Source organism: Nyctereutes procyonoides, unplaced genomic scaffold (genome assembly GCF_905146905.1).
Source record: "Nyctereutes procyonoides isolate TBG_1078 unplaced genomic scaffold, NYPRO_anot_genome, whole genome shotgun sequence".
In the NCBI taxonomy this organism is placed as follows: Eukaryota; Metazoa; Chordata; class Mammalia; order Carnivora; family Canidae; genus Nyctereutes; species Nyctereutes procyonoides.
The window spans coordinates 35,685,991-35,709,599 of NW_026575139.1; the positions used below are offsets into that span (position 1 = coordinate 35,685,991).

A 23,609-nucleotide genomic window follows, 5' to 3' on the forward strand; every position below is an offset into this window, starting at 1 on the left:
ATTCCCAATAACCGAGCAGTATTAGAGATGAAACTCCCATGACCTAAAAAGAAATTAAGATATTAATTTATTTTGCTAATTCTGATTCTTCCACCTGAAATCACTTCTTCCAAAAATTGGTACTTGAAATCACAGAAGAATTATCCTGTGCCCCCGTCTCTTCTTGTCAGGATAACCATTACATACTGCACTGTAAGGAATAAATATGTTCTTCAAGTGTTACAGCCTACATTTACAATCTGTCAAAATGTAGAGCTGAGGAGGAGTTATGTGTTTTTAACTGTATACATCCATCACTAGCTATCACTCTTCCCACAGACAGCAAAAAGTCAACAATGAAACATAAAAGCTAAAAATAAGTGACTGAGCAATTGCTCAGAAGAGCTGCACATTAGGTGCCACATTACATGTACACACATTTTCCCTTTTATTACTGACAATTTAAAGTAATTAAAATTAAGGACTCACATATAAGCAAAAGAAAAATAAACAGGCACTGCACAGATATGTAAAAGTCGGTTGGAGATACAATTTCATGCTCATCACTGTACAAGATCAGTGTTCTGAATGGCACATGCCCAGAATGCACATAGTGACTAATATATACTGCCGCAAATGCCATGGAAAATGACAATTATAGGCACTTTCAATGCTCAACAAAACAAAACAAAACAAACCCAACTCAGTGTCATTTCATACAAGCTGAAAATATTTCTTCATTCACAGGTATCATAACATGTTTATTTTTCAGAGTCAATTAAATCAACATTTATTAAGGACCCATTGTGTACAATTTACTATGCTCTAATGATGGAAGATAATTACATAAAAAAGAATATGGTTTACATGCAGGTGGACATTCAAAATATTTGTATGAGTATATATCACTGAATATAGAAAAAGTATAATCTAAAGGAGAACATTCGATTCAGAAAATCAACAAATCCATGACTTAAATAGGTTTTTTGTTTGTTTTTAGTTTTCTTCTTATTCTGTAAGAATTTATGAGGTGAGAAAAATAGCATAAAAACTATGAAAATTATAAGTTGGAAATCCTACATATTAAAAGGAGACAAGATATCTTTCAACAGTATTTTTCAATTGTTTTACCTTCAAAATTATTCATCTAACCAAATCTCATAGGAAACCGCAATACATAAATGAGAAAGAAAGGTATTTAATGAACAAAAATTTGTTTTGTAAGTACGAATTTATAACATTTATTTGTTAGGTAAATAAGGAGTTTTCTTCATAAAGAGAAAAATGTAAAACAGGGGATTAAGGATGACAGTTACATTCTCTTATGAACCTAGGCATCTTATTCATTTCTGCAGTAAGGAATTTTTTGGCACCATATTAACAAAATTCTGATTGATACACATACCTGGTTACAATAGTGAGATTTAACAGCTCCCTTGTAATCTCAGGGGACTCTTCAAGCAAATAGAGACAGCAAGAGAAGCTTCATTCCACTGGCTGAACCCAGACTCAATAATATATTAACACAAATTAACTCATCATCACTGTTCCTAACTGTGGTTAATTTTCCATAAAGTACACTTGACCGTGTATGTGGTTTTTTAAAAATTACAATAACTGAACCAAATCAAACCTTGGAGAGACCCAAAGATCCTGCTTAGAATGTCCCAGAGGTTAGTAGATTCTAATACCTATTTGTAAGCCTGTCTTTAAAATGCCTACCAGCATATGCTGGGTTGGTATCAATGGCCATAACACTGGTCACTGGGGCAGATGTAGCATGCAAATGCCTGTTGGCAAAACTAGGATTCGAGCAAGGTGTGCCACCTGCAGATTTGCTGACCTTTGGTTTCCTTCATTTCCTCCCAATGGTCTTGTTCTTCCTCTCCACTACTGTTTTGGCCCAGAGCAATCCAACCAATCATCTCTTTACGCTTCATAGTACGCCTGTTATAAACGGAAATCATCAATGTGACATCAGAGAGCTGAAAGAGGGCCACCTGGAAAACAAACGTTTCCTTATAGACAGGATTGGGTTGACCACGTCGAATGGACGTCTTACAACGGGACATCTCTTGACCCACAGAATTGAGAAGAAAGAGCTTTCCATAAGTATCTAAGGAAAAAAAACAACAGAAATAAGAAAACACCAGAGCTCAGTTCCACTAGTTTTGCTGTAATATTTACACAGGCTCCAAATTTTTCCTTTTTAACATACTGTTCAGCATCCTTAGGCCTGGTGTTTGCTGTAGGACTAACGTACTTCCCATGAAGGAAAGGGATCATTACCTTCAATGTTTAATGTTTCCTGCAGCCTGCTATGGGTACCTTGCTGGCATTCATTAGAAGCTCTACATGTACAAAGGTGTATACATGCATAACCACAATGCTATTTGTGAGCATGCATGGTTCTTAAATAAATAAATAAATAAATAAAATGTGGATGAAGATAAATATGTACATTTGCTCTATGTGTATTTTTCTTTTCATAATCAAAATACTATTTTATGCCTAGATTAAAGAGTATCTTCTCTTCTCACTCCCTACATACAATATTCTTTCAATCATCTTACCCACTCAGGGACAAGTACCAAATCTGTATCTCTGGCCTAGACTTCTCTTCCAAACTCAAGCCATACTTATTTCTTCCTGTGGACATAGATCCCACACGTGTCTCGGACATCATGTCCCCAACTCTTAAAAACTTGCTGCTCCAGTATTCCCCATCTCTGCAAACAGTAGCATCATCCACTCAATTATCCAAATCAGGAGTCAGGATGACATTTTTGACAAGCCTGCCTCCTCACCCCTAGTCCAGCCAATCAATTACCAAGCTCTGTTGATTCTGTATCCTAAATAGCATCTAGGGCAGTCCATGTCTTTCCATCCCCAAGGCCCCTGAACTCAGTGTGCATGGCAAGCTCCAGTCACAAGCTTCCATTGCCTACATCACTGCAGGTCTCCTCACCCATCTCCCATCACCAGGCTGCCCAATCCCACAGTCATAGGGAGCTCTGTAAAATGCAAATCAGTTTATGTCACTCTCACTAATAGACAAAACCAATAATGCCCACTAATCCCAGGGTAAAAACAAAATTTCTTGGTATAGATTACATACTCTGACCCTTTACCTTCCAGTTTCACTGGGTACCACTGCTGCCTTTATATATAGCATTCTCACTCCACTGAACTACCTTCATCCCTCCAACCCACCTTTCTCTTTCCCTTTCACTTCTGTACCAACTGTACATACTCTGATACCACAAGTGATATCCACTTTCCCATTATTTCTGTTCATTAGTTGGGTCTGGATGTGGCTTTAGCCAGGAATTTTTGCTAACCACTTGTCCACATCCTGACCAGATCTGGTTAAGATAACCCCTCTGTGGGCTTCATCAAAACCTAGCTTCAGATTATCCCAGGACTTAGTACCTAGCATTATCACTGATTGCTTACTCATCTGCAAGGGTGTCAGTTTGAAAGAGGAAAGGCCTTGTTTATGACTGTACCTCTGGTTCCTGGCCTAGTATCTAAAACATGGTAGACATTCGATATATATTAAATATTCTGTAACATATATACATGGCTATTCAGCAGGCTCAACTTTCTTTTTTCTTTTGGTCTTGGGCTTTTAAACTTGCAAAATGAAGATAAACCCCTTGGTTTTATCATCTTTGCACTAGAATGCTATAAAATGGTGACTAGCCTCATAAATTTAATGATTTATAGAAAGGAAAGAAAATATCCAAATTTTACTAATGTAGTCTATTACTTCTGCTAAAATTCCTGAATAATTATAAAGATAATTATCCTTGAAGACAATTATATTTATATTACAATCACTTAAATTGACAATTTCTTGACCCTCTCTCAACTATAATTTTTACCACTACTTATGTGTGTCCTAGTCTTAAAAAAAAAAAAACCCTAAATGTTAGGGCGTTTCCCAGATTCTGTCATTCTGTACATTCTGTTCAATGCAGGCTGAAAGCTGATTAGTGTTTACTGCTCACTTTCCCACCTAACAACCAGTCAAACTTTTAAAAGTGTAAATCCAGATCTCTGTAATTTACTGTTCCTACAAGAGTATTGTAAGATAGGAAACAAATTACAACCTGCAGTTTTCTTTCTATGTTGATCTTTTTCTATTCCGGTTTGATGTGTTATTTTATTCACTTATCTGCTGAGAAACACAAGGTGTGAAATTACACTTCAGGTGTGAAAACACTTCTCTGTCTCAGAAACAGGGCTCTCCACTCTTCAAACTGCTCTACGGAGAAAGCTGTCAGAAAACCAGCAATAGGGGAGTGAATCTGTGTTTCCGCAGCTGTACAGCTACATGATTCCTATAGGAAAAGTTCAATCCAGTCACTGAACTGCTCTGGCAATTCTTTCCCCTCAGTTATGGCAGTGGGAATTGAGTTAATGTTGCAAACAAAGACCTGCTCATTTCACAAAGTGCAATTTCAATCTTTATCCTGTCACAGATCACATTCTAATTACAAAAAAGGCCATTTACTACCAAACCACCATCACCGAAGCTGAATTATATGTGTATGACAAAAGGGGAAAATAATCATTTTATCAACAATCCAGGCTGAGGGCACCTAACCAGAAGAAGGGAAATGTTGCTGATTGTTCCAGCTCAGAGGGAATCTTTCCTCTATAGCAATACTGTGTTTACTTTTCAGTGTCCAGAGCAAAGGCTGTGCCCAAGAAAGTCTACCTATGAGGAACAATGCAGCGTACACCTGGGGTCTTTTCGGATTCAATGATTTATTCCAATGAGCACCAGTCAGAATGGATAAAGAAAGAGTTAAGTGAATATAAAACGTAATTGAATTCTGTTTTAATTCTTTGGAATTGATAGCATTGCTACAAAACAATACCAAGTGATATTTTATCTTCTGATAATGATTGAGAATGCCCCTCAGTGGTTCTAGTAACTCAAAACCATCATCAAAAGTTTGGATGAGTCACAATTCTTTGATAGTCCTCGATGCTGTTCTTCTGACTCCGCTGTGTCAGCTGCTTTACCCATCATTGTATCCTCCAAAAAGGAAGATGCCATGTGTACCAAAAAAAAAAAAAATTATAAGAGTACACAATCTTCAATTTATCGTGGCACAAAAATATGTCATTTGAAACTCAGAAGTCATTTTTCCAAAGAAATAACACTGTCTGTCCATTTGCAACATGATTATCTACCGATAGTACTACAGACTCTGCCTTGGGACAGGGGTAGGGCACCATGCCTGTCTGGGCAAGAGAAAAGAATTTGGTCATTTAACTTCCCTTTTCCAGGACGCCTAGGTGGCTCAGTGGTTTGGTGTCTGTCTTCGGCTCAGGGCGTGATCCTGGAGACCTGGGATCAAGTCCCACATCAGGCTCCCTGCGTGGAGCTTGCTTCTCCCTCTGCTTATGTTTTTGCCTCTCTCTGTGTCTCATGAATAAATAAATAAAATCTTAAAAAAAATAACTTCCCTTTTCCTGTTAATTTATCCATAATTACAAGATATTTTAAGCATATATAAGAGAGTAGAGAACAATGTTACACATATACAAATACCTAACACATGGACTTGTGATATTGAGCATTTGTCATATTTGCTACTGATCTTTTGCTTTTGTTTGATTTTTAGGAAATAAAATATTATAATTAAAGATCCTTGAGGACCCCTCCTTGATCCTATTTTATTTCTTCTCTCACTAAAGGTAATTACTACCCTGGATTTGGAGTTCATTATTTTCATATATGTTTTTAGATTTTCACTAGATGGGCACTGAGGGGGGCACTTGATAGGAAGAGCACTGGTGTTATACTATATGTTAGCAAATCAAACTTCAATAAAAAATTTTTTAAAAAAACTTTTCACTATATAAGTAAACATAAATATATCCAAAATGTACTTAACAGAATTTTGCACATTTTAAAAAAAGTATTTAGCATTTTACTGTAGGTATTCCTAAAATTTGCCTTTTTTTATTCAGCATTATATATTTTATATTACCTATACTGATATATATATCTGTGATTCATTTCTTTTAAGTGCTGTATAGTGTTCTAAACCATAACTCACTTGTCCATTCTCTTAATTAATGGATATTTATTTATAATTACCGAGAACTGAAAATAATAAGGTATCACTGAATATTTTTCATTTTATACTGTACAAAAATTTGAGAATTTTTTCAGTATATGTCTAGGAGTAGATTGCTAGCTCTTTATAAATTCTAGATACAAAATCTTTGTTATAGTTATTGCTAGTATCTTCTCTCTGTATCATTTTATTTTATAGTGACCTTCGTAGTATAACTGCTTTAAATTTTTTGTGGAGAGAGAGGCAGAGACACAGGCAGAGAGGGAGAAGCAGCCTCCTCACAGGGAGCCCGATGCGAAATTCAATCCCGGGATCACGCCCTAAGCGGAAGGCAGACACAACCTCTAAGCCACCCAGGTGTCCCTTATGCATTAATTCTTTAAGAAATCTTACCCAAACTCAATAGTCTCATATATTTTCTTTTTTGAGTCATAAGAATTTATTTTTCATATTTGATCTTTAATCTACCTAAAATTGATCTTTATATGTGATGTGACATAGGGATCTATATATTTTTTCCATATGGTAAGCATTTATTAAAACTCCTGTTATCTCCCAACTGATTTGTAATACAATGTCAGATACCAAGTTTCTAGGCTTGAGTGTCTTTCTTCCATCTGATAATAGTTATTATCATCATTTTATAATACGCCTTTGTGTCTGCTATGAAGAATACTACTATTGTCTTTTTAAAAACTTTTCATTATTTTAAGTTCTTGCTTGGTTTTACTGGCTGTTGCATATGAATTTAGAACCAGCTTGTCAGGTCCTATTTTTTTTTAAAAAAAAAAGCAAAATATATGAAAAAAACAACAAACAAACAAACCCTAAACCCTGTGGGGATTTGGGTTGGGATTCTACTGGATATATAGATTAATGTGAGGAAAGTTTTTGTCTTCACAATATAGAACATTCCCACCAATGAACATAGTTTACTTATCTATTTTGTTTTCTTTTATGTTTTTCAAAAAGTTTTATATTTTTCTCCATTATTTTCTTAGTCATCTCTTATTAATGTTATCCCTTGATACTTAGGTACTTCCTCACTGTTTTACATAGTAATGTTTCAAAATTCTACTTTCTTTCCTTTTTTTGGGGGGGGGGATGAGGAGGGGCAGAAGGAGAGGGAGAATCTTACATAGGCTCTGAGCCCAGCAGAGAGGCTAACCAGGGGCTGGATCTCAGGATCCTGAGATCATGACCTGAGTCGAAATCAAGAGTCAGCTGTTTAACCAAGCCACCCAGGCATGCCTTATAATTCTACTTCATAATTGTTATTGATGAATTAGAAAATAACTGGTTTTATATGAGAAACTTATTAGTTCAAGTTTGTAGATTTTCTAATGTAAACAATTTTTTATGAATAATGATAGTTTTGTTTCTTCCTTTCATATCTCAAATTTTTATTTCTCTTTCTTACCCTACTGAATTACCTTGAGCATCCAGTCTAACACTGAGTAAGAGTGGTGCCAGTGGGAATCCTTATTTTATTCCTGACTTATTAAAGAAATTTCAGGATTAAGAATGATAGTACAGATTTTCTGTAAATGCCCACTATTGAGATTAAGCAAGCTCCCTTCCATATCTCATATTAGTTGTTGATATTGAACACCATTTTCACCTTTCTATGCAATTTCCTGTACCAAAGGGGCATACAACTTAAAACTACATTTCCCTAAATCTCCTGCCAGTAAGATTCCACTAATGAATGCTGCTTGTCTGAGACTGGAAGTAGAAGAAAAGGGGAGCCACGTCTCTCTAGATCCAGTAGCTGGCATGCATCTGGGCACTACAGATGGCAAAGTAGGGGTTTTGCCCATGGTGTTTAAACAACCTTATGAGAATAACTCCTTTCCTACACAAACAGCTCAGACCATTTTGGCATTTTTCCTGTGATGTCTGTACTTCTATATTTCCTGAGGGAGCCCTCCCATGCTTCAACCCTATAATAAACAACATCTGACTCAAAGTATCTAGACTATTTCTATTTCCCTGACAAAATATGACTGATATTGTAAGTGATCATCTGGACTGGATTGTTGCCATAATAAAAACATGAGAATGGGCACTGGCATCAAAGGTGGGTGCCAGATGATGAAGAGATCAGAAGCTAGGACAGTGGAGACCCATAATCCATTTTATGTGATGGTAAAATCACCATCTGATATAAGTTGGGAAGGAGGGCATAAACCCAGTGAGTTTGTTGCTCTAGAGAAACAGATTGGAAAACAGAATGTTAGAAGTGTATTTAGTACTACTAGCTTCATTTGGGAGACAGAGATAGACAAAAGGTAAGCTTGGGAAAGAACTGGCCAGTGTGCAAGGAAAACAGAAAGGAAAAAGAAGAAATACTGAAATTCAGACCTTTTTGTAGTTGGAAAAGCTGTTTCCAGACTTCCAAACAATGAGCAATGGATCTTAAAAGAATTCAAACAACAAAGGCCCAACAAACCTTCTCAGCAGAGTAAGATTAGAATGAATCAGGTCAAATATCAAACTAAGGATGTAGTCTTCATACCAGATTTGAGTTGACCAGGCCTTGTGACTGACTGAATTCTGAATAATTCCACCCAAGCAAGAAATTTCCCATGCTGTCTCTTCCCCTTCCATGACAACAATGAAGGTCACATTTTGAATATGGTAACATTGTTTCATTAGATGGAAAGAGCCTGTATGCCTTTGTCCCAGCTGAGAGGACTCACCTGGATCACTATAGACAATGATGTAAGGGAGCACTGAACTTTGCTGTGTTGAGCCACCCAGACTGCAGGCCTTATTTGTTACTGCATCTTAGCCTACCCTATACTAACATACCTTCGATTATCCATCTGCTGAGTTCTCTTTATCAATAATGCATAGTGCATTATCTCAAAGGCTCCTTTTGCACCTGTTGAGATAATTATAATGGTTTCCCAGAAATCAGTTAATATGGTGAATTACACTAGTGGATTTTCCTAATGTCAAACCCTTCTTATATGCCTGAGGTAAGCTCAGTTCATTGGTAATTAGAATTTTTTTTCTAATACATTATGAGGCCATGTGGGCCAACATAAACTACAGTGTGAGTGAAGGGAGGGGAAACAGGGAGAGACTGGGAGCAAGAGAGATAATATAGTGTTGTATCTATCTTTTACACAGCAATTTTAATCTCTTTACATTTATTATGATCACTGATAAATTTGTATTTATTTTTATCATTTTGGTTTTTTTATTTTTTTTATTTTTATCATTTTAGTTTGTGCTTTCTAACCTGCATTTTCTATGCTTTTACATATCCTTTTCTGGTTTCTACTGATCCACTGACTTTTCTTTATTCTAATTTATTCCCTCTATTGGTTTGAAAGTTAGATGAAAATTTTAACATGTACCTTGATTTAATGTCTAAGATTAATATTTCTACTCCTCTTAAGCAACATAAGGATCTCACAATTCTTTGATTTCTATTTCCCCTTCTCATTCTCCATGTGACTTCTGCCTATAACTTCATTTTGACTTGTTGTTGTATTCCCAATATATTAGTCATTTTTCCTACTGCTGCTTTTTTGTTTCTTGCAGTATTTACCTACATGTTTACCAAGATTTTTGTTCATTATTCCTTCCTGAACTTTACTATTTCCTTCCAAGTTCAATTTCTTTCCTTCTGAACTACATCAGTTAGTAGTTCTTTCAGTGATAAACCCTTTCAAACTTTGTGGAAAATATCTTTATTTTTCCTTCACTCAAACAGAACACTAAACGTTGAGAGTGTTTTCCTCTCATGACTTTGGTGATATTGTCCCCTTGTCCTCTGGCTTCTGTCATTGCTGTTGAAAAGTCTATCCTTGGTCTTACTGCCATTCTTCTATAGGTAACCTGGTTTAAAAACAACAAAAACAGGGGATCCCTGGGTGGCGCAGCGGTTTGGCGCCTGCCTTTGGCCCAGGGCGCGATCCTGGAGACCCGGGATCGAATCCCACATCGGGCTCCCGGTGCATGGAGCCTGCTTCTCCCTCTGCCTGTGTCTCTGCCTCTCTCTCTCTCTCTCTGTGTGTGACTATAATAAATAAATTTTAAAAAAACAAAAACAAACAAACAACAACAAAAAAAAATACCACCACCACCAAACAGCTTGATTGGGATATAATTCACATAACATGATAACCGTATCTCCCTCCTGTTGCTATTCTGTCTAGATTTTTCTGACTAACTTCATTCAGTATTGTTGTGGGAGTTCAGTGGGTTAATGGAAGTAAAGGATTATCACCTATGCACTCAGTAAATTAGTGCCACATATAAAATCTCCATTTAATTCTGAGCACACAGTGGTTACTAATATACACTGATAAACACATATTTGGCTGAAAACTGGACCAGGATTTTGAAGGAAAGTGATATGCCCCATATCTGTTCATTTTCATTTAGCCCTTTTCCCCCTTAACCTGCACTCCATTTGTACAGCTCACCCCCTACATCCCACCTGTTCTTCGCACTCGACATGAGGCAGCTTGATATGCTTTTTTTTTCCTTTGCTCTAGTCTCTGCTATTGTGAGTGCCAAACAAGGTTAATATGCTGGTGCTCTAAGTATTATCATTTGGGATGTAATTATCACATGTGGCTAATCATGCACATGCTGAGACACTGGGAACTTGTTGTTTTTAACTGGAGGGGACATCTTAATGATAGTTTTTGACAAGAACCATTATATGTGTGTATATATACACAAACATATACACAATGCAGTAATGCGCTATAGGAGACATAGTGAAAATAAATATGGAGAAAGAGAACCTGCCAACAGAATAGCTAATATATTTTTTTAACTTAGCACTTGTATCAGTAACATTAGCTTGTTAACCTCATTTAATAGGGAAGGAAATGAAATTCAGAGAGGTTAAATCAAATGTCGAGGCCATGCAGTAATTGGGTGGCAGGCAGAACAGAGCTGCTAAATTGTTAGTGAATTGCTTTCCCATGAAGCCAAATTTGAGGATAATCAAATGTTTCTAATTCTCCATGGAAACTTTTTCAAAAGCATTTGGAAATGCATATCGAGATTTCATATGTCTACTAGGTACTATAAAACTGCTTTTTCACCTGAACCATCCACCATGTATAGATATGGAGACTATTCCTTGCCATCAGTTTGTAGACTAGCCTATGCCACCTTAACAGCAATAACGACAATATTTTTGAACACTGACCACACATACTAAATGAAGTATTACCCTGAGAACAGCTGGCATGGTTCTTGGCACACTGTTACATGACTGAGGCTAAGATTAGTTCATGCTGTTGCTTCATTTATATGTTGTTTCTGAATTGGTTCAATGGGCTTCTTTCAGTAATTTTCAAATAACCTATTTTATCATCCCTAGCCCACCTATTATATGAAAAAAAAATTATAACATGGGCATTTTCCAAAAAGAAAGAAAGAAAAAAGTATGTAGATAGATGCAAATCTAGATACAAATCTATCTATATCTATGTCTATATCTATCTATATCTATATCTATATCTATATCTATATCTATATCTATATCTATATCTATCTATCCATCTATCCATCCATCCATGCATTGGATGAACAGAGAAAAGGTTAAAGTTAGAAATCAAGAGGTACTTGTTCACACACTTTTTCTTGGGATGGGTGTGGTTTATGGAGAGTGCTACAGAAGATGTCCTTAGGTTCAGTTGCTTGTTACTCTATCCTATCCATTTGAATCAGGGGGATAAAGTTGGACCTTAATATGTCAACATAAATAATCAAAAACAATGTGATCTAACCACAGAAGCTGAGGCTTATGTTTTATTTTTACCCACTTGACCCAGCTGAACTATTCTAGACTAGACCAGCTTTTTCTGACCAATACTGTATAAGTAGAATTTTCAAGTACACTGAAAATTTGAAATAATTATACAGTGGACATCCATATATACTTACTGCCTAGATTCTACATATGTTATATTTTGCTTTGTTTGTACTATGGACTGAATGTGTGTATTCTCCCAAAATTATATGTTGAAGTGTTGAAGCCCTAATCCCCAACGTGATGGTATTTAGATATGTGACCTTTGGGAGGTAATTAGGTCATGAGGGTGGATCTCTCTTGAATGAGATTAATGCTCTCATAAGAAGATATGAGACATGATTTCTCTATCTCTGTCTGTATGCAAAGCAGGAAGAGGGTTCTCAGTAGGAACCAAATCAGCTGGACTTTGATCTTGAACTTCCCAGCCTCCAGAACTGTGAGAAGTAAGTTTCAGTGAAGCCACTTAGTCTATGACATTTTTGTTGTAGTAGCCCAAGCTCAGACCATTTTCTTTCTTACATACCTGCTTATCTATCTACCCATCAATCCATTCTAGCTGTGTTCATCATTATTCTTCACCCATAAACATTTCAGCACGTATTTAATTAACCAGAGTTCAATATTTTATGGTTCTTTGTTATTTTAAGGAAAAATTAACACACAGTGAAATGCACAAAGCCTAGTTCCATTCAGTAAGTTTTGACAAATGCAAACACCCATTTAACTCATACTCCCATCAAAATATAGAACATGTCCATCACTCAAAATACTCTTTCATGTCTGTGTCCAGTTCATCTTGACACCAATACCAATCCTAAGGCAACTATTCTTCTGCTCATTTTCAGTATAGATGAGTTTTTGCCTATCTTAGAACTTCCTAAAAATGGAGTCATGTAGTAGGTACTCAGTATGTTTTTGAGATCCCATGTTAATTTCATTCTTTTTTAGTTGTTGAATAGTATTCCATTATATAAACATATCTTAATTTGTTTATTCATTCATATGAACATGAGGACTCTTGCAGTTTTTGCCATGGTGAATAAATCTGCTCTGAACATTCTTGTGCAGGTCTTTTCTTCTTCTTCTTAACATATGGGTAAATGTCTAAAAATAGAACTGCTGGATTTAGTGCAAGTTTAGTTGTGTAAGAAACTGCCAGGCCTTTTCCCAAAGTAGTTGTTCCATTCCCACCAAGAATGTATTCTCCACATCCTCACCAACACTTGGTGGAATCAGCCTTACTTCTAACCATTCTGGCACATGTCATAGAGACTCATACCTAAGAATGCTCTCAGCAGCTTCTGCTTATCAGCAAAACCTGACTCTCGCTGAACCCTCTCCTTCAAGGATTTATCTCAGAGGTTTGAGAAGGAGGGCTTACATTTCAGTGGTTTATTTCTTCTAGGGCCCTAGTAGTGAAGAGGAATTTCATCCACTATCTGCCCACTTTTCCTCTATCTTGCTTAGGAAGAAAAGTTTAAAACATCCTAACAGTCATCCAACTGGATCAGGTTGGCAAGTTCAAAATTATCTTTTGTTTCATGATATATTTTGAAGCAAAAGATTCTCACTTGTAAATCTCAGCCTTTCTCACAGTTTCTAGAAATATTTAGAAACTTTGATATTCTAAAGAAGAAAAGTTCCCAATATTTAGGCTCAACCTATTCTCCTTTAGGCTTCTCTAAGGACCATTCTTCAATTTTCAGAGCTAGTCTGTAAAGCAGGATTGGTGTCCCCTCTTTACAGAAGAGGAAACTGTCCCAGAGCCCCAGAGGGTTTTACAACCCTCACACAAGTGTTACCACACATGTCTCTACCCTGGCAGGCAGTTCCTTGTGGCAGCCTCTGATGCAGGCTCTGGTGGCACCTCTTGCCCTCTGTCCACTTCATGGGGACAGTGCACTTGGCAGTTTCCCTCAGCCACCCATCACTCCCAGGCTCATTCATCCCCCAGCTTGCATCCTCTCTTCTCCCCCTTTCTTCTAACTCTGCTCAGTTATCTCATAAAATTCTTGTTCTGTCTCTTATTTTCTTCCATATGGGAACTAAAAATGTATCCTAAGCTTGCCTGATGACTGCCAAAGTAGTGCTAGTGGCATAATAAAGTGAGACATAATGAAGAACAAATGCCATCAACATCTAAAGCCCTTGAAAATACCACGAGATCCCTTTTACAATCTCCACAAAGGAACCTTCTACTTTCTCAGCCCCTCCTGAATAAACGGGTTTTTCCTCAAGTACCAGACTCTACATAAACAAAAAACTGTTGTCTTCACTACTAGGCTTCTGTTTTAATGAACAGCATCACAGCAACATTGTTTTCTATTACTCTGGTTGCAAAGATACAGCATGTCAGTTAGGGCTTAAATTAAATTGCAACATTATGTCTACAAAAAAATCATGTAGCAAATGCCAAACTGACTTAAACTTCTGGAATAAAATCAATTTCTAAATTAGGACTTGCCTTTTTTTTCTTATTCAGTTTTAAATATTTGTTACAAGAATTTCCTCTTTGGCATGTTTTCTCTTATATAGAAATGTATAATGATACAATAGTACCATCCTCAACATCACAGCTTTCTATGTAGTATTTCTACCTAGAAAGTATATATGATTATAATTCCATTTTACAGACGAGGAAGCTGAGATTTAGTAAAGTTTAATAATTCCCATCTAGTAAGTGGCAGAGCCTGAATTCACACCTTAGCTTATTAGCCTTCAGCTCATGCTTTCTTAGCCACCATATTACCACCCAGCACACAGATTAAAACTTCCCAGCATGGAATGGAATAGGTCATGACTGTGTGATTCACCTCCATATCATTCTTTGCCACACCACCATGTTCTACCCAAAGAATTACACAGATCTCAACACATTTCAGGAGGATAGGAGAAAAGTGGCAAAAGCTCTAACGGAAAAGCAGCAAATAGAGGTCTTTAATAAGTCCAGAGCTATTTTTAAAAACAAGGCTGTATCTAACAAAGAGACTAGCTGTGTGATTAATAATCAGCACCTATGATGCATTTAAATAGCTCTCACGTGGCTATGAGCATCAACCCAGAACATTGCTTATGTACCTGCTCTCTTGTTATCTGGAGAGCTGGGTTTTCCAACTACCTTGCTCTAAGGGTATTCAAATAAATACAGATTGACTAACAAGATACCACTGAACAGAGACTTTGTGGGCTGCAACACAGTTAAAGACTAAGAAAAGAGAGAGCCTGGATTTGCTATAGAAGCTGACACTTTTCTACTAGCATGGCTGGCTCTTCACCTGATGCTGACATGTGAGGCCAGAGACCATTAACTCCTTTAGCCTACCACGTTGTTACCAACTTCATCCTTATTTCAGTAACATTCTGGTCCCTGGGGTGGATAGGCTCACTTGCCCTCTACTCTACCCCTTCTAGTTTACTTTCTGGGCTTAAAAGGTTGGAAATTCAACAACATTTTTCAGACTCCCTTGCAGCTAGAACTCCAGGTACAAATTAGGTTCCTCTCATTATATGTATTTGCATGAGATCCAGAATGCAGAAGTGATGCAGAAACCATCTTCCTATCCCCCTTTTAAGCTACTTTTGCTGACAATTATTAAGGACGAGCTAACTTTGAGCAGTATTATTCTGATGCTCAGTCTCTAACTTCTTGGATCCTGATAGGCAGTTGTGGCTGTTTTCAGCAGCAGCATTTTTATTCCAGGTTTCTGAACACAGGACTGCAGCTATGGGAGTACCTTGAGCCTCTCTTTCCAGTGATGATCTCCAAAGTGGTAGCTCTCCTGGTAAGTCAGGTTCATATTACCCCAGATCCTCCTCTTCCACCTCCTCCTCTGTCAGCACCATAACCACTAATATTTCTTATATGCTCACTATGTGTTAGGCATTATGCTAAATGCTTTATGCAAATCGTTTTATTTAAACCTTCTGCCAAAAAACCCATAAGGAAAGTATTATTACCATCCCTTTGTTCCAGATGATTCTACTGAGATTCAGAATTGAGAGTTAAATTGTACTGGGTCAGAGCAAAGCTAATGGGTAAGTGGGTAGATCTGGAATTTGACCCCAGCTCTGCCTCACTCCAAAGCCTAACTCTGCCTATTTAAAATTATTTGTAGGCCTAGAACCTATAAGCAGATTTTAATTGCCCATACATATTATATTGCTGAAAATACATCACTTCCCTTTCACCATATACATGCAGAGGCCAGCCTATTTTGCATGGAGATACATCCAGGTATTGAAGAAGCCTTCAATCTAATTAGAAAGGCATTTTAATATTCATTCAGAGGTATCACTTTGTAAAAACGTGTCTAAGTCATACCAAGATCATTTCTTTATAAAAGTTAAAGAATTAAGACCAAAGCAAACACAGCCTTCTACTTGCCCCTGGTAGGCCCAGAACTGGGGGGTATAGACATGCACTTACCAGGCGCTCTATTCACAGCGAGGTTTCGGAAATGGCTGCCTTTGATCATTTCCACAGATAATCGCCCTGTTGTGGCATTGTATGCCAGCCCCACCAATAGCTCTGGCACCCCTCCATGAGACAGCGACTGCGTGGATGAAGCACTATCACTGTGAGAAACTGCAGATGGGCTCAGCGGAGACTCTCCACTCTGGAGGGGAAGAACAACAAAGAATCCATTGGTCCATGCTGTATGACTCTCTTACAGAAAGCCAATATTATGTGTGGTGAAATTGTGGCGCCATCTCAACTGCTGCCAAAGATTACTAATGGTGCACTTGGTGTGAATGATAATGGGCCTGGGGAGTGCAGGCCTGGATGAGATGCCCTGCATTATTAGCTGACATATTTGCTTCAAGAGCTGTCTCCATTCAACATTTCCTCTCTAAAGACGAAACGGACAGAGATATTATTACTAGTGTAAATCAGACTCTCTCAGATACGTGAAGAGCTAATAATACATTTAATATAGACCAAAAATTCCCTCCTGTGTAATTTGTGCTGAAATGCTTCTATGGAACCCATCCACTCTAGGCAGGAGTTTTGTTTCTGTTCTCTGTAGCTTCTTGATAAATGTAGCAATACAGGAGGCACTTTGTCTTCACTAGAAAAGAAATAGCCACTACCATCTACCGTCACATAGAACATTTGGCCTCTAGTTCTGCTTCATAGGGTTGTCAGGAATATGCCAGACGCTACATTTCCCCCCCCCCCGGTGAAATGAACTACATTGAAAATGGGCACTTTTATGACTGTTTGGCAAAAAAAAAAAAAAAAAAAAAAAAAAAGTGCCCATGTGTGGACTATAGATCTCAGAGAACTTGCATGCACCAGGTGAGCCTAGGAGACAGACTGTCTTCTGTCCTGTTTATTTACACGCTTGCTTCTCCAAAGTACCCAGACATGTTGGAAGGAGGAGAGCAAAGCATGTTGACTCTCATTCGAGAAGTATAGTGGGCAGTGGCTCCATGGGGGCAAGATGACTAGCCTCTCAGAGGCTAACACCACCTCCTCCACCAGAAGCAAGTGCATCAGACTTAGCTCAAACTTTCTTCTCAACATCTGAAATAATTTCCTAAAACTTTTTATCAAAAACTCCAACAAAATAAATACACTAAAAAGGATTAGATATTCTTCACATCTGTAGGAAAAGACCCTGTTTACCAAGCCATGATCCCTGCTATCTAGATAGATGATGACAGTCTAGTAGTGACATATTTGTTTAGTTTAGGGTAAGGATCCCCTGTGCTTCTACAGAAGCATCTACCAAGATACCTATCACTACAAAGCTTGCCTTTCCCATCACGTTTTGAATCCTTATAAATCACTCCATCCAGTGCATAGCCCAATGCCTGGCATATAATCATGATCAACAGATAAATGATGAAGAATTTTTACCTTCAAAGTTCTTTCACACTGGCTCAGCTTCCTACTCAACTCTGTGCCCTTAGGACAAGACCTGGCACAGAGAAATAGGGTTGTGATCATACCTACTCCTATGCCTTATAGTGCAGGATTCTTTCTGACCTCCTCTGGCTTCCATTTTCCAGGGTTTCAGATATACTTTACACAGAGCTTAAGAAAAAAGAGGAATTTAAGCAGATATGAGACATGATCTGGCTTGTATTTTTTGTTTTTTTTAAGATTTTTATTTATTTTAGAGAGGGAGCACTAGTAGGGGAGGGGCAGAGGGAGCAAGAGAATCCTAAGGAGACACCACAGCTGAGAGCAAAGCCTGACCCGGGGCTCCATCCCAGGACCCTGAGACCATGACTGGTGCCAAAATCAAGGGTTGCATGCTTCATGAACTAAGCCACCCAGGTGCTCCTAAAAGTCTCATTTGGGTCCCTGGATTGAGAATAGTCTGTAAGGGACAAATGCAAAAGCAGGAAGACCACTAGGAGGCCATTTGAGTAATCCAGCAGAGTTAGGTTCTGGTTATAGTTTGAAGATAGAGCCAATAGGATTTCAGGTTGACCTGAACAATTAAAAGGATGAAATTTCCTTTAGCCAAGATGGGAAGGCAGCAGGGAGAATAGATTTAGGGAGACAAGTCTGGAGATATTAATTTTGAGACATCTATTAAAAATTTCAGTGGCTGGATCTCCCACTACTACACTCCAGACTTTCTGGCTCCTTTTCTCCCCCTGGACAGGACAAGTTCCTTTCTACTCCTTGATGCCTGCATGTGCCATTCCCTCTGCCTGGAATCCTTGGTTATCCACATGTCATCAGTCTTGACCCCTTGATTTGAGGAGTTCTATGTTTTATTACCACTTCAAAGACACATTCTCTGACTCTTCTAAACCCAGAGCAGTCTCTCTCCCTCTCTCTCCCTTCACGTACCCTGGTTTGCAATTGTTGCCCCTCTTCCACCAGGTTGTAAGCTCTTGAGGGCAGAGGCATCACCCTTTCTGTTCTTTCCTACATCCCCTCTGCCTATACAGTATCTGACATAGCAGCCACTCAGTAAACATTTTTGAATGGATGACTGATTGGCCTAATAGCAAATCAGACAAGATAGCTCCCTGATCTTTCTCATGGTTTTTATAAAGGAGGCCCTCATATTAGATGACACTTAACCCCTAGAAATAGTGGGTTGTCCATTTTGTAGACATATAAGCTATGCTGTCCTTCCTCAAAACCCCAGCAGGAATGCAGAGGATAAGGCACATGGGAGTTGGCCAGTCATATAAATGGAAGGTCCTAGAGGTGGCTGGAGATCAGGGCTGCTGTTGTAGCCCACTCAGAAATACATGTTAAGGAGCTCCCCTTGAATGTCCCATCTCTGAGATTCATCATAATGCATATTAAGAGTGGGGCAAGAGGGAGAGAGTCAGACCACAGGTCAGTTAATCAGCAAGCTAAGACCTCCCCCTACACTTGCTGTCATTTCCAGAAATGGACAGGGAATATATCCATCGGCTTATAAGGAAGATGAGCAGAAAGAAAGAAGAAAAGAAAGAAAGAAAGAAAGAAAGAAAGAAAGAAAGAAAGAAAGAAAGAAAGAAAGAAAGAAAAGAAAAAAGAAAACAAAGAAAAGAAAAAAGAAAACAAAGAAAAGAAAAGAAACCATTGTACCATGAAATGCAAACCATGGCTTACAAGGATGAGGAGAGCCAAATGGAAAATTAAATTAAGGTGTTTGAATTCACAGGCTGAATGTATTAAATCAAGGGCTGACAATTCCAGATCCTTGAACATATCGCATCATTAGCAGCACCATTTAACATACTCACACTGATATTACTTCTTGGCTCCAGAACCAGAGTCACTTTCATTTCCCCTTCTGGGTGCAGGTGGCTGAGATGGAAGAGCTTCTCTCCCATCATTCTCTCACGGGTCATCATGCGGGCAGCATACAGGCGGAAGCGGATAGCATAGGCAGCCACATCTCTGGGCTCCAGCTTAGCAAAGGTGACCTTCTCCTTGAAGACAGGGTTGGGGCCTCTTTGTATGCTTGTCCTGCCCCTCTGTTTCTTACTGGGCAGCAGCACCACATGAACTTGCCAGGAGTTAACACCACTTCGGTCCTTATCTGGGAGGCCCTGTGCTCTCACAATGGTCACCGTGAGCTTCTGGCTGGAAGCTCTATATTCAAAGATGACATCCAGGTCACCACATTTTGAGATGGGCTCCAAGACCCCAGTTGGCACCTGCAAATTGGCCCCACCCTGTTCCTGTTGCAGATAGAGGAAGAGATTAGGAATTGAAATGATAAGGCCCAAATATATTTTGGTGAGATGGTGCCTCTCTGTCCTCCTTTAGAACCTTGCACTTTTTGACCACTGGCATATATCCCTATACATTAGAAGGGTCTGTTTACTGGTCTGTGTCTCCCCTAGACTGTGAATTCTTTAGGGGTACAATGCCTGGCATATGGTGAGCTTCATGAATGCTTTTGGCATGAATGAAGAAAGCTTTTATATTTACGAAGTGTTTTCATATACATGGGCTCTCAAAAAGCACAACTGACCACTATCATGAAACTGAGATACTAAGTCTAAAATTAGTCAACTATGCAACTGCCAAGAAATTACTTTTTCTGGAGTCCCCAGGAGAAATGGTTGATTTTGGGCCTGTGCTCCAAGGGCCAGGAGTTCTACAGATGTGAATCCTAATGGGGCTCATGGACAGGTGATCCTTCAGTAGATTTTCAGCTGCATTGGAGAAAAGGTTTAGAGTAGAACTTCCAAACGTTCAAGTGGACTTGAGTCACTCAGAGTTTCTGATTCCATAGAACTGGGATGGGGCCCGAGACTGCATTTCTTAGGTCATGAGTATTTCAGTGGGCCTCAAACTGCACTTTGAGTATCAAGAGTTTAGGAGGGCATCTGCACCAGCCGCTTAGCAAACAGTGACACTGGTTGTGGAGATAGAACACCTGGATTGAAATCATAACTCTACCATGCACTAGCTTTTTTTAAAAAAATTTAATTTTATTTTTTTTAATAAATTAATTTTTATTGGTGTTCGATTTACCAACATACAGAATAACACCCAGTGCTCATCCCGTCAAGTGTCTCCTTCAGTAGCTTTTTGATTCTGGTCAAATAGACTACCCTCTCTGTGCTCTAGCTGCAAAATTATGATGCCTACTTGATGGAGTGGTGTGGAATCCCAGTTGTATGGAATCAGAATATCTATTCTCATCAATGAACTGAGGCTACCTATTTTCAAACATGGGCCCCTCATTATAAAATAGCACCCTTAGACAACAATTCACCCGTAGCCAGTCAGCTCTGATGACCTCACTGAGAAAACTGAGCTGCACTGTATTATCACAACGAAGTACTCTCCAAAAAACTATAATGTCAACATAGTATGATTTTTTTCTATGAAGGCATGATACTTACTCATAACTAAACTTTGACCTGATTCTTATTGTAAATTGGGATCCATTCTAATTTATGTAATTGAACACCAGTCTTCACTAACTTAAAGACTATTTTTTAAAGTATATAGTGAAAATGTGCATTCATCAACAAAACTTTCCTGCAGAGTTGAGGTGAAAGTGCATGGTTCTCTGGAGTGAGACATACTTGGGAATCCCAGGTCTATCACTTACTCCCTCTATGGCACTGGATAAATTATTTAATCCTTTCCACTCTCGGCTTTCTTCCACAGTAAAATGGGGATGAAATCTACTTATAGAGTTGTTGTGAAAATGAATGGACTTGACACACAGGAGACATGGGATAAATGCCTTCTCTTTTAAAATTCACATTAGTCTACCAAGAAAATTTAGGCTTTTTGCAAAATAAGGAAGCTCCTTATATTCTTTCCTTAGCATGCATTCATGTGAGAGTGTTTCTATTCAGAGGTACTTAGTTTCAAGTGATAAAAGTGGTTGCTATAGAAACTTCTGAATACAACTGACTAGTGTAGATATAATATTAGAAGCAAGTCTCCAAGGAGTTAGGCTAACTCAGAAATCAAGTTGCAGTCTTCTGTCAAAACTCCCATCTATTTTAGCCTACTCTTGATCATCTCTCTATTGGATCTTCTGATCCAAACACGTTGGATCAGAAGTCATGATGGTCAATATCCACTAAGTCCTATCTTACGCCAGGTGCCATACTAAATCCTTTACAGAGTGCAAAAGCCCACTCCTATGCACTTCAAACCTTCTTGGCTTTGCCTTTTGTTACATCTCCCCTACAGGCACAGCCTGTTGGACTCTAAGTAGCTTCAGCATGACACAGCCCAACAAGGTCTCACCTCCTGCCCACATGATTTGACTCTCAACTCCCACCACAGGCCTCTCTGTTGATGTTAAGGCTTGGAAAATTTATAGAGTCCTGCTTGGCATCCACGTATATAAAGTCCAGCTTGTGTGTGAGGTTACTGCCCCATGCAGTAAACCTGTCTCCCCTTGGACGAGTGTCCTGAGATCAGTTAATACAGCTTCTTATAGCATGGTCTCTCAAGATTAAGCCAAGAGTCACACTTAGTAGTAGCCAACTTGATTGCCCATTCTCATACTGGCTCTTTCTTCTTCCCTGCCTCACTCCCCTTTGTCCTTCACTCTTGTTCCAGGGAATGTATATCCTAACAAAATAGACTTTGCTTTTTGGGAAATGCAGCTAGGAAATGTGGTCTTTTAAAATGTTCATATTAACCTAATGAGGTAGAAATTTCAATACCTTCATTTTATGAGGGAGGAAATTTAAGATTCAGAAACTCACTCCCTGCCCCCAACATCATAATGTCCCACCAGGGCTGTACAGGATTTACCAGTAGTAATACTCAAAATCTGAAACCTTATGTCAAGCCATGATGTCTCCCTTCTTCTCCCCAAGCCTCTCGCCATAGCTATTTATATTTGTAGTAAGTGGGTGGGGTGAGGCAGGAGTAAGATGAAAGATGGGAAGACATACTACTTTGAATTTCACATCCTTTTAAGTTCCTGCTCTTAATGATTGTTAACAGTCCCCAGTTTTGTCAGCAGCTTCAATGTCAAGGTAAAAATATTCTGGTCAGTGAGTTTGTGTCCACTTATCTATCAGGCTATCTATTCAGACTAATGCTCACTCTACCTATAGGTCTGTGAAGTCCTTCGAAAGGCTCTAAAACAACCCTCCTCAGAACCCTGCATTAGACAGAGCTGTAGGCCACAGCCAGGCCCTGCACAGGGCCAGTCCAAGCTGTGGCACAGGGAAGCTGGGCTTTGTGGCTCTTTCCTGGGTTGATCTGAAACAAAGATTTGTGAAGGCTGGTACTTTCATAGCAATTAATTATTTCAACACCTGTTACTTATCACCAGGTTCTCCTCATGTGGGTACTGTTAATACCACTAATCCATCTGACCTTCCTGCAAGGTAAAAATCTCTTCATTTTTATCCCCATTTGGCAGATTTTAATTAACTTCTCAAGGCCAACCAGTTAAATCAGTAGAAAACAGAGATGAAAAGTGGGACACCTGCTTCCCTGCATGCTCAGAATCGCCAGCCACCCTCCCATTGTCTTCCCTGCAAAGCCTTGGGTCTGCAGGAAAAAGTCGATGGCCTTTTCCAGCAGAGAGTGGTGCTAAAAAATCCATCAGCCTAACAGGTAGTCATACCACATGACTGGTTTCCTTCTAAGGCAAAACAAAGGATTCTTTTAATTCTAATATCCTGATTTTTCTTTAAGATGGGAATACCTGTAACACTCTGACAAAACCCTTGTAGGTTTAAAGACTTTCTATCAGATTGAAAGCCTCTGTGTTTTAGTAAGATAGCATTGATGTCATCTGTGCGGCCCCAAGTAAAGAGACCTGCAATCTGTTCCT

At 38.7% G+C, this 23,609-nt stretch overlaps 1 protein-coding gene across 2 annotated transcripts in view; it reads right to left on the reverse strand.

Moving 5' to 3' along the window:
• Nucleotides 1-711: 711 nt before the first annotated feature.
• The window catches only part of SYT16 (synaptotagmin 16), a 90,958-nt gene continuing 68,060 nt past the window's right edge, over nt 712-23,609 (reverse strand). For both annotated transcript variants that reach the window (XM_055304239.1, XM_055304238.1), the window contains exons 4-6: nt 19,576-20,016; nt 16,298-16,487; nt 712-2,095 (exon numbers count right to left, since the gene is read on the reverse strand). In XM_055304239.1, coding sequence (XP_055160214.1) covers nt 1,782-2,095; nt 16,298-16,487; nt 19,576-20,016 — 945 coding nt within the window. In that variant the 3' untranslated portion in view covers nt 712-1,781. The remainder of the gene's footprint in view (nt 2,096-16,297; nt 16,488-19,575; nt 20,017-23,609) is intronic.